Here is a 12,391-nt window from a genome sequence, read left to right on the forward strand (position 1 = left end):
CCACCACACCCAGCTAATATTTGTATTTTTAGTAGAGATGGGGTTTCACCATGTTGGCCAGTCTGATCTTGAACTCCTGACCCCAGGTGATCCACCTGCCTTGGCCTCCCAAAGTGCTGGGATTACAGGTGTGAGCCACTGTGCCCGGCCAGAATTTTTGCTTTTAAACATCAAACATAATTTAGAAAATCAAGAAATGAAGGAAAGCTTATTGTAGTTACTTATATTTTTGGTTCCTTCTTCTTTCCTAATATTCCAAAGTTTAGTTTATTGTTTCTGTTTAGAGCACTTCCTTTTGCCCCTATTAAATGTAGTTCTGTTGGTTTTGCTGATTTCCCTTCATTTGAGAATGTCTAGAGTTCCTTTTCATTCTTGAAGGATATTATTGTTGGGTGTAGTATTCTGGAGTAACAGTTGTTTTCTCTCGACACCTGAAAAGTATGTATGTCACTTTCTTATGGTCACTATGGTTTCTGATGAGAAGTTAGTTGTCATCTGAATTGTTTTTCAAGATTTTTTCTTTGTCCTTAGTTTTCAGAAGTTTAATTATGATGTATCTTGAGATTGCTTTGGGTTTATCTCGTTTGGGTTTATCTTGTCTGGTGTTTGCTGCACTTCTTGAAGCTGTGGGTTTATGTCTCTGACCAATCTGGGAAGTCTTTAGCCATGTCTTTTTGAGTACTTTTTTAATCCTACTGTCTTTCTCTTCTTTTTCTGGGACTCTAATGACATAAATGTCAGATCGTTTGTTTGTTTTTGAGACAGAGTTTCACTCTTGTTGCCTAGGCTAGAGTGCAATGGCGCAATCTCGGCTCACCACAACCTCTGCCTCCCGGCTACAAGCAATTCTCCTACCTCAGCCACCCCAGTAACCAGGATCACAGGCATGTGCCACCAGGCCCAGCTAATTTTGTGACAGGTTTCTCCATGTTGGTCAGGCTGGTCTCAAATTCCCGACCTCAGGTGATCTGCCCACCTCAGCCACCCAAAGTGCTAGGCTTACAGGCATGAACCATCATGCCAACTGATCTTTTGTTGCAGGTCCATGAGATTCTGTTCATTTTTATTTTCTAGTCTTTTATTTTTATTTTTTAGAGGGTCTCACTATGTTATTCCAGTTGGCCTTGAACTCCTGACTCAAGTGATCCTCCCACCTTAGTCTCCAGAGTAGCCGAGACTATAGGCACATGCCACCATGCCCTGCCTCAGCCATTTTTCTCTCTATTGTCCAAATTGGCTAATCTCTGTTGTCTGTCTTCCAGTTCACTGATTCTTTCCTTGGCCTCTATTTAATTATTTTTGCTATAACTTCCATTCTGCTGTTGAATATATACAACTGAGCTTTTTGTTTTTTTAGACAGTCTTGCTCTGTTGCCCAGGCTGGAGTGCAGTGGTATGATACTGGCTTGCTGCAGCCTCCGTCCCCCTGGGTTCAAGCGATCCTTGTGCATCAGCCTCCTGAGAACCTGGGATTACAGGCTGATTTTGTACTTTTAGTAGAGACGGGGTTTTGCCATGTTGGCCAGGCTGCTCTCAAACTGCTTGCCTCAAGTTTTCTGCCTCCCTTGACTCCCAAAGTCCTGGGATTACAGTCATGAGATACTACGCCTAGCCTTGGCTCTTTTTTTATACCTTCTCTTTTTTTGTTGATACTTTCATTGTTTAGACTTCCTGTTTTTTATTTGTTTCAAGTATGCTCATAATTGCTGCTTATAGCACTTTTCTGATGGCTGCTCTGAAATCTTTGTTACACAGTGTCAGCATGTCTGTCATCTTGGTGTTGGCATCTGTTAATTGTCCTTTTTCATTCATACTGAGCTTTCACTGGCCTTTAGTGTGGTGAGGGGCTTCTAATTGAAATCTGGACTTTTTGATATTGTGTGTGAGACTCTGGTTCTCATTTAGGCCTTCTGATTTTGCTGGCTTCTCAGGACTCTGGCAGTGAAAGTGGTGGTGTGGGGGCTCATTACTGCTAGGTAGGGGTAGAAATCTAGGTACCCCATTGGACCTATGTGGACCACCCAAGGTGGTCCTTGTTATCCATGGTGTAAGTGCTCCCTCCATGTTCTCCACTGACGCCAAAGTAGCCTCATTCCCATTGGGTGGTGGTGAAATTCTTGACTCTCCACCAGTCTGCCTCTGACACCTCTGCAATGGAGAGGGGAAGGGCACCTCTTTTCCTGCTGAGTTAGGGGTAGAAGTCTAGATTTCACTCTCTACTGACTCTAGCAGTTGCTTCTTACTGCTGAGTGAGGGTGAAAGTCCCAGCTCCCTATTTGGCCTTCTGTGAGTTTGACAACAGCCTGGGGAACATGGCTTTTGCCATGTCTTTACCAAAGAATACAAAAATTAGCCAGGTGCAGTGGTGTGTGCCTGTAGTCCCAGATACTCAGGAGGCTGAGGTGGGAGAATCACTTGAGTCTGAGGGGTGAAGGTTGCAGTGAGGGCAGATCACACCACTGCACTTCAGCCTGGGTGACAGAGTGAGACCCTGTCTCTAAAAAATAAAGAATAAAAAGATACTGTGAGCAAGAGCTCTGTTGACATGGCATCTGACACAGTAAAGTCAACTCTGGCTGTCTTGTCTCCCATAGCTATGTGGTGGTGATTTTCTTGTGTTCTGATGTCCTGATAAGCACATTACCCAGACTTTGAGCAGGAGATGGCACCTTCTGGCTCAGCCACATACCAATTTTTGATCTGATTATTTCTAGTTTCCTTCTCCAAGTTTTTCATTTGGCAGCTCACCTTAGAAAATAGCTATAATCAATTTAGAAGTCAGACTGGGGCTGGCTTACCAGTCAGGAAGACAGTTAAATTAGCAGTCAGAAGACAGGGGCTTCCAGTTGTGCCTTAGCCAATCTTTGTGAGAACCTTGGTCAAGGCTGTCTCTTCAAATCTCAGCTTCCTGGAGATAACACCTGCTTGGCTTATCTTACAGAGTTAATAAGCATCAAAGAACTTATTGAAGGACTTTATAAATTAAATACCATTATGTACAATGGTGGTGGTTAGTGCCTTTATTTTTTTGAGACAGGGTCTCCCTCTGTCACCCAGGCTGGAGTGCAGTGGTATGATCTTGGCTTGCTGTAACCTCTGCTTTCCCAGATTCAAGCAATTCTCTTGCCTCAGCCTCCTAAGTAGCTGGGATTACAGATGTGCACCACCACGCCCACCTAATTTTTGTATTTTTGGTAGAGATGGGGTTTCACTATGTTGGCCAGGCTAGTCTTGAACTCCTGACTTTAAGTGATCCGCCCCATGTCTGCCTCCCAAAGTGCTGGGATAACTGGCGTGAGCCACTGCATTTGGCAGTTAGTGCCTTTAGAATCCTGAAGTTATTAAAAACAAAAACAACACAAAGAATCCTGAAGTTATTGATGAAAAGGTCTGTTTAAATGTAGAGCTATTGTTTTGGAGTTGACAATGAATTGTTTTTACTAGAAGGGATCATCTGAGAAAGTGTTAGTTTAATAAGGAACAGAACTTGATTGAATGAGTTGTTTGAAATTGTTTTCTCAGAATAACTGAGCAAATAGGAAACCAAAGGATAGCTGAGGTCCTGTGTCTTGTTCTTTCTAACCCATGATGTAAATTAACTCCATTATCAAACAATCAGGATCAAGTTGCTTTGGAATTCGACTGTCGGTATATGAAATAAAATGGCATACAGAAAGCATCCTGATTCATTTTCGAATCAGATGGGAACGCAAGGTATCTGATTATGTGTTATATTGGAGTAACCAGAAATTCCCATTATTGTGCAGGTAATGATTTTATTTTTTATTTTACTTGTTTTTTTTTTTGAGATGGAGTCTTGCTGTTGTCACCTGGGCTAGAGAGCAATGGCGCAATGGCTCACTTCACTGCAACCTCCGCCTCCTGGGTTTCAGCAGTTCTTCTGCCTCAGCCTCTCAAATAGCTGAGATTATGGGACTTGAGTGTTGGCCACATATGATTGAAATTGGGCCAGGTGAGGTGGCTCACGCCTGTAATCCCAGCACTTTGAGATTTCAGGCATCGCCACCACGCCTGGCTAAATTTTTTGTATTTTTAGTAGAGATGGGGTTTCACAATGTTGGCCAGGCTGGTCTTGAACTCCTGACCTCAGGTGATCTACTCACCTCCCAAAGTGCTGGAATTACAGGTTTGAGCCACTGCGCCCAGCCATGATTTTATTTCTCTTAAGAACATTGTGTTTCGTAGAGGTTGGTAGAATTCAAACACTACTCTAGGAATTGGCAAACCTCCACAGATCCCAGATGAAAAGACTTCCTGAGAGGACAACTAATAGGTCAGTTCTTTGGCACCAATTTTGTTTGCAAAGCCAATCTTGAATTTCAAGGAGGAACTAATAATCTATGTGATGCCAACTCTTTTGAAGACTCTGCCATTATATTTATCTGAAACTTTTTTCTCTTGAAAGTTTTTTAAAAACTATTTTGATATTTTTATAAGGATGAATTTAAAGTTATGTGAATACTCTTGGGATATTTATCAAATGTTATTAAAATATTCTCTGTTTATGATATTCCCTCTTTTGTCTAAAGACAAATATTCTGTCTTACACACACACATAAATACATTTTACTGACTTTACTGTTTTTGACCTGGACAGTCCTGTTTCTGTGAAGGTTTATTATTTTTTCCTTGAAATATAAATTAAATTCCTTATAGATAGGACCAGACCAATAAATGTTTACTTACATGTGTCAGAGATTGTTTGTTTGTTTGTTTGTTTGAGACAGGGTCTTTCTCTATTGCCCAGGCAGGAGTGCAGTGGTGCAATTACAGCTCACTGCAGCCTTGACCTCCTGGGCCCAAGTGATTCTCCCACCTCAGCCTCCCAAGTAGCTGAGACCATAGGCTTGCACTACCATATCCAGCTAATTTTTTTATTTTTGTAGAGACAAGGTCTCCCTGTGTTGCCTAGGCTGGTCTTAAACTCCTGGGCTCAAGCCATTCTCCTGCCTGCGTCTCAAAGTGCTGTGATTACAGGTGTGAGCCATCACCCATCTTAAAAAAAAGTATCTTGAAACAGAATTATTTAAGCATGATTTTTTTTCCCCCAGTAGAGATGGGATTTCACCATACTGGCCAGGCTGGTCTTGAGCTCCTTGCTCCAAGTGATCTGCCCACCTCAGCCTCCCAAAGTGCTGGGATTACAGGCCTGAGCTGCCATGCCTACCCAAATTTAATTTTTTTGAAATAATTGTTAACACTCTCGCAAAGCTTTCCTTAGTTGTGTAGTGCACATAGGAAACCTGGTTGATGTGAGATTTCTAACAGCTCATAAGAGTCTACATAATAATACTATTTAATATTTTCTAGTGCTCTGCTCTTCATATGTTGTGTAAATGGCTTGGCTGTATCTAGTATAGATAGTACTAGTAGGATTCAGTATAATCCCTAATTTTTTTGTTTGTTTTAGCAATTCTTATGAGCAGTGAGATGACTCAGCATGGCCCCAGGAATCAGGTCTGGTATGAAGTGAGGGATGGGCATGGTCTGTGGCCAGGGACTTAATGAGATAAAGTATAAGGTGGTAAGGAGAAAGGAATAGATTAAAAGTTAAAAAATGGAAAAATGCTATACTGTGATAACATTAGTTCTTTAAAAAAAAATAAAAAGCTAGAGTGGCTGTATTAATATCAGAAAAATCAGAGCAAGTAATTTTGCAAGGGTTGAAAAAGGTCTTTTTCTAATGATAAAGGGGTCAGTTCTTCAAGAGGACAAAACAGTTCTAAACATTTATGAACTAAATGACAGAGTTTGAAAGTATATGAAGCAAACACTGATAACTGCAAGGAGAAATAGATATACCCATAATGATAGTCAGTGATTCCATTATCCTTCTCTTAGTAATTGATAGAATAAGGAGACAGAAAATCATTAAGGATGCAGGAGACTTGAACAACACCATCAGCCTGCTGGATCTGATTGACAGTCATAGAACACCATCTAGGGACAGCAGAACATATGCTGTTTTTTAGTACAAACACTTACAAAGATAGATCATATTCTTCTGAGCTATAAAATAAGCCTCCAACTTAAAATTATGCAAGCCATAATAAAATATGTTCTCTGACCACACTGGAATTAAGAATAATTCTAATAACAGAAGTATCTTTGGAAATGTCCTGAATATTTATATTTAGTAACTAATATATTTGTAGATAACCCTTCTAGGTCAAAGAAGAAGTTAAAAGTGAAATTAGAATGTATTTAGAACTGAATGAAAATGAAGACACAGGCCAGGCGCAGTGGCTCACGCCTGTATTCCCAGCACTTTGGGAGGCCAAGGCGGGTGGATTACTGAGGTCAGGAGTTCAAGACCAGCCTGGTCAACATGGTGAAACCCCGTCTCTACTAAAAATACAAATTTACTGGGTGTGGTGGCACACACCTATAGTCCCAGTAACTCAGCAGATCAAGACAGGAGTATCGCTTGATCCAGGAGGTGGAGACTGCAGTGAGTTGAGACTGTGCCACTGTACTCCAGCCTGGGTGAGACAGAATGAGACTCTGTCTCAAAAAGAAAAAAAAAAAGAAAAGAAAATGAAGGCACAACACATCAAGATTCATGATATCCCACTAAAACAATACTCAGGGAGAAATCTATAGGGCTAAGCACTTTTATATAAAAGAAGACCTCAAATCAGTAATCTCAGATTCCACCTTAGGACACTAGAAAAAGCAAAGCAAATTAAACCCAAAGTTAGCATAAGAAAGGTAATAATAAAGATGAAAGGCCAGGCTTGGTGACTCATGCCTGTAATTCCAGCACTTTGGGAGGCCAAAGCAGGCAGATCACTTGAGGTCGGGAGTTTGAGACCAGTCTGGCCAATATGGTGACACTCTGTCTCTCTGAAAAAGAAATTAACTGTGTGTAGTGGTGGTCGCCTATAATCCCAGCTTCTCGGAGGCTGAGGCATGAGAATCACGCAAGGCAGAGGTTGCAGTGAGCTGAGATCACCCCAGCCTGGGTTTATAAAATGAAACTCTGACTTAATTTAAAAAACAAAACAAAACAAAACAAAAACCTGGAATCCCAGCACTTTGGGAGGCCAAGGTGGGCAGATCACGAGGTCAAGAGATGGAGACCATCCTGGACAACATGGTGAAACCCTGTCTCTACTAAAAATACAATAATTAGCTGGGCCTGGTGGCATGCGCCTATAGCCCCAGCTACTTGGGAGGCTGAGGCAGGAGTTGCTTGAACCCTGGAGGCAGAGGTTGCAGTGAGCCCAGATTGCACCACTGCACTCCAGCCTGGTGCCTGGTGGCAGAGCAAGACTCTGTCTCAAAAAAAAGGACAGATGCGGAGGGAAAGAGCTCCGCCGAGATGCTGCGGCCAGTGACGACCCACACAGCTGAGCTGCTGCCAAGCACACTCATGAGGACCATGACACTTCTACTGAGAATGCAGATGAGTCCAACCATGACCCTCAGTTTGAGCCAATAGTTTCTCTTCCTGAGCAAGAAATTGAAACGCTGGAGGAAGATGAAGAGGAACTTTTAAAATTGCAAAACTGTTCTGATTTGTCTCAGAGAAGGATCTCCCAGAATTGAAGGAGCGAGACATCAGTGTCAAGCTCCTGAAGCACAAGGAGAAAGGGACCATCTACCTCCTCATGTAGAGGGACAAGACCTTGAAGATCTGTGCTAACCACTACTTCACACCAATGATGGACCCCAACCCAATGTGGGTGGTGACCGTGCCTGGGTCTGAAACACCCGTTCTAACATCACCATTGAGTGCCCCAAGCCATAGTTGCTGGTCATCCGCTTCCTGAATGGTGAGAATGCACAGAAATTCAAAACAAAGTTTGAAGAATGCAGGAAGGAGATCAGAGAGAGAGAAAATAAAGGATCAAGCAAAATGATCATGCTGAAAAAGTGGTAGAAAAGCTAGAAGCTCTTTGGGTGAAGGAGGAGACCAAGGAGGATGCTGAGGAGAAGCAATAAATCATCTTATTTTATTTCATTTTCCTTTATTTTCTTTCCTTTAAAAAAAATTTTTTTTTTATCCTGCCTCTCCTTTTTTGTTTGTTTTTATTCTGTTTCAGTTTTCTTTCTTTCTTTCTTTTTTTTTTGAGATGGAGCTCTGTTGCCAGGCTGGAGTGCAGTGGTATAATCCCAATTCACTGCAACCTCTGCCTCCCAGGTTTGAGCAATTCTCCTGCCTCAGCTTCCCAAGTAGCTGGAAGTAGTTCTCTTCCTGAGCAAGAAATTGAAACGCTGCTTGAACCCTACAGGCGCATGCCACCGCACCCAGCTAATTTTTGTATTTTTTAGTAGAGACGGGGTTTCACCATCTTGGCCAGGATGGTCTTGATCTCTTGGCCTTGTGATCTACCTGTCTCGGCCTCTCAAAGTGTTGGGATTACAGGCATGAGCCACCACACCCTGCCCTCTGTTTAGTTTTTACAAGGGATGTTGTATAAAGAACTGAATTCAGCATTCAAAAAAAAAAAAGAAGATTAAAGCATAAATCAATGAAATAGAAAACAAAAAACAGAAGAAAGCTAAAGAGCTGATTCTTTGAGAAAATCAACAAAATTGATAAACCTTTATTTAGACTGGTCAGGAGAAAACAAGACACAAATTACCATACTACCATCTCGAGTGTTGGTGAAGATGTGGAGGAACTAGATCTCCCATGCACTGCTCATGGGAGTATAATATGGTATAACCACTTTGGAAAACAGTGTGGCCTTTTTATAAAGAGTTAAATATACATCTACTATATGATCCAGCCATTCTGCTTTTAGGAATTTATCAGGAAATTAGAAAGCATGTGCCGGTGTATGAATGTTCATAGCAGTTTTGTGACAGCCAAAAACTCGAAACAACCCAAAATCTCAGCAGTACATAAATGAATAAACTATGCTGTATGTTCACACAGTGGACTATTACTCAGCAATGAAAGGCAGTGAACTATTGATACATGTTACTCAGTAGATGAATCTCCAAAACATAATGCTGTGTAAAATAAGACAAAATGGCCAGGCGCGCAGTGGGTCATGCCTGTAATCCCTTCACTTTGGGAGGTTGACGTGGGTGGATTACTTGAGGTCAGGAGTTCGAGACCAGCCTGGCCAACATGGTAAAACACACTGTCTTCCAAAGTGGTTATACCATATTACATTCCCAGGAGCAGTGCATGAGAGATGCAGTTCCTCCACATCTTCACCAATGCTTGGTATGGTAGTGTGATAATTTGTGTCTTTTGTCTCTACTAAAAATACAAAAAGCCAGGCACAGTGGCTTGCCTGTAGTCCCACTACTTGGGAGGCTGAGGTGGGAGGATTGCTTGAGCCCAAGAGTTCTGGGTTGTAGTGTGCTGTGCCAATTGGGTGTCCGCACTAAGTTCAGCATCAATATGTTGACCTCCCAGGAGCGGGAGACCACCAGGTTGTCTAAGGAGGGGTGAACCAGCCCAGGTCAGAAACGGAGCAGGTCAAAACTCCTGTGCTGATCAGTAGTGGGATCGCACCTGTGAAGAGCCACTGCACTCCAGCCTGGGCAACATAGTGAGACCCCATCTCTTAAAAAATAAATAAAAATTAAAAATACAAAAAGGCCAGATATGGTGGTGCATATCTGTAGTTCCAACTACTTGGGAGGCTGAGGCAGGAGAATCACCTGAACCCAGGAGGCAGAGGTTGCAGTGAGCCAAGATCGTGCCACCGCACTCCAGCCTGGGCAACAGAGCGAGATTCTGTCCCCCAAAAAAAGAAGTCAGACAAAAAAAGACAACATACTCTATGATTTCACTTATGTGAAACTCTAGATAAGGTGAAACTATGGTGACAGAAAGCAAATCAGCTGTTGCCCGGGCAAAAAGGAACAATCACAAAGGGGCATAAGGAGATGCTGTGGCGATAACATTCCTTCTCTTGATTGTGCTAATGCTTCCATGGGCACATTACAGCCATCAGAGCTCATGCAATTATATGCTTTAGATATGCACAGTTTCTTGTATCTCAGTTTTACCCCTGTAAAACTTAAGAAATTTGTGCTTAATACTTTGGTGAGTATTTTATATCCTTTGCCCCATGTAGTTGGTTCTTACTGGTAGGTAGGCAGGCAGGCAGGTAGAATTAGCAGCTTCAGGTGAGAAAGAGCTGAGCGGAGGTTCCCTCACTCACACAGGCTTGCACGGCCAGCAGCTTGCAGACCAGGCCAGGCTGCTGCCCTTCTTTGGTACTGCTGCCAAGGGAAGTGGGGTTTCTGCAGTTAGTCCTGCATGTGAGGTCTCTGCAGTTAGTCCTGGGTTCTAAGAGTCTGAGGCTGTTTTATTCTCTCTTTATTCCTTTGGGAAACATGTTCTCTTAATGTTTTGCCCCCAGGCATTAGCTGCATGACTTGAATTTATGTCTCATGTTTTCCCTCAGGGCACAGTCTTTTGCTGAGCGCCTGCGCCTGGGAATTGCAGTGATTCATGGAGAGGCGCAGGATGCTGAGTCGGACTTGGTGGATGGACGGCATTCCCCGCCTATGGTCAGAAGTGTGGCTGCCATCCACCCCAGCCTGGAGATCCCCAGTAAGTGTGCTGCTGCCTCTTTCCCACTTTCCTCTGATTTTAAGGCTGACTAAACGGGTGGGTAGGTGGGTGGGGGTGTGTGTGTGTGTTCCTCATTTTTTTTTTAGTTGGCAAAAACTGAATACCTTTCTTGGCCAGATAGTAGCGAATGCACTTCTGATTACCCTGTGAATTATAGGGCCCTTTAGAAGCAGTCCGTCCTTCTTTGTAAGACCTATAAAATATTTGGACTATTGAGACAGTTTACGGTGCTTCAGGGAAGTCCATTTATTCGTTCAGCAATATATCCTAGAGTATAGTTTAACATAAACCAAAAGCTTTTTTGTGCACAAAGTTATTGACTGTGGTGTTGTTTTTAACGTAAAATATTAGAAAGGTTTAAATGGTTTACCAGAGGTTAGGGCTTGGTAAATTATATTGTGTCAGTACAGCTAATGATGCAGCCCTTTGAAATAATCAAGACTATCTGTAAACAAGAAAATCTATGGAATATATCTGAACAAGGCAGAATACAAGATTGTATACCTATTTGTCTTAGTTCACGCTGCTATGACAAAATACCCAGCTGGAGTGTAGTGGTATGATAATGGCTCATTGCAGCCTCAACCTTCTGGGCTCAAGCAGTCCAACCACTTCAGCCTCCTGAGTAGCTGGAACTACAGGTGCTTGCCACCATGCCTGCATAATTTTTGTATTTTTTGTAGAGACAAAGTCTTTCCACATTGCCCAGGCTGGTCTTGAACTCCTGAGCTTGAGTGATCCAAACGCCTTGGCCTCCCAAAGTGCTGGGATTAGAGGTGTGAGCCACCACGCCTGGCCATCTGGCCTCTTTGTATCCATACTAATCTCCTTATCAAATGTTTGCTTGGCTACACCCTTCGGAGTTTTGCTTTTTTGGTTTTTTTTTAGGCAGAGTCTTCATCTGTTGCCCAGGCTGGAGTGCAGTGGTGTGATCAGAGCTCACTGCAGCCTTGACCTCCTGGGCCCAAGCTATTCTCTTACCTCAGCCTCCCAAGTAGCTGGGACTACAAGGGTGTGCCACCGGGCCTGGCTAATTTTTTTTTTTTGGTAGAGACCGCATCTCGCTACATTGCCTAGGCTGGTCTCAAACTCTTGGGCTCAAGCAGTTCTCCCTCTTTGGCCTCCCAAAGTGTTGGGATTATAGGCCTGAGTCATTGCATCCAGTCTTGCTTTTACCTTCTTTACAAGATGGCCAGGCTGATAATTTTGCAAATATCTAAATTCTACTTCTCCTTTGATGATAAATCTCATCTTTAATTCATCTTCTTGCATTTTAGTATAAGCAGTCAAGAGAAGCTATGCACCCTCTGTTGCTAAAGATTCTATTTCACTACTTTTTTTTTTTGGAACAAAGTCACCCAGGCTGGAGTGCAGAGGCACAATATCAGCTCCCCGTAACCTCTGGCTCCCAGGCTCAAGCAATTCTCATGCCTCGGCCTCCTGAGTAGCTGGGACTACAGGCGTGCACCACCACGCCCTGTTCATTTGTGTGTGTGTGTGTGTGTGTGTGTGTGTGTGTGTGTGTGTATTTGAGACAGAGTCTTGCTCTGTCACCAGGCTGTTTAATCGATTCTTCTGCCTCAGCCTCCCAAGTAGCTGCGACTACAGATGCATACCACCACACCTGACTAATTTTTTAAAATTTTATTAGAGACAGGGTTTCACCATGTTGCCCATGTTGGTTGCGAACTTCTGAGCTCAGGCAAAACACCTGCCTCAGCCTCCCAAAGTGCTGGATTACCAGTGTGAGCCACCGTGCCCAGCCCAAATTTTTAATATATATTTTGTTGGAGACAAATTACATCCAAACCATAGCAGAGC

At 42.9% G+C, this 12,391-nt stretch overlaps 1 protein-coding gene and 1 pseudogene across 9 annotated transcripts in view; both read left to right on the plus strand.

Annotated features, from left to right (window-relative positions):
• The window catches only part of PRPSAP2 (phosphoribosyl pyrophosphate synthetase associated protein 2), a 67,536-nt gene that overhangs the window by 38,971 nt on the left and 16,174 nt on the right, over window positions 1–12,391 (plus strand). For 8 of the 9 annotated variants that reach the window (XM_039476450.2, XM_074388250.1, XM_074388252.1 and 5 more), the window contains one exon: window positions 10,401–10,549. In XM_039476450.2, the coding sequence (XP_039332384.1) occupies window positions 10,401–10,549 (149 nt within the window). Of the gene's footprint in view, window positions 1–3,809; window positions 7,384–10,400; window positions 10,550–12,391 lie in introns of those variants that run through there. The other variant, XM_074388256.1, reaches the window with a different exon arrangement.
• LOC120366763 (ran-specific GTPase-activating protein pseudogene) lies at window positions 5,462–10,394 on the plus strand (annotated as a pseudogene).

This window comes from Saimiri boliviensis, chromosome 17 (assembly GCF_048565385.1).
Source record: "Saimiri boliviensis isolate mSaiBol1 chromosome 17, mSaiBol1.pri, whole genome shotgun sequence".
Taxonomy (NCBI): Eukaryota; Metazoa; Chordata; class Mammalia; order Primates; family Cebidae; genus Saimiri; species Saimiri boliviensis.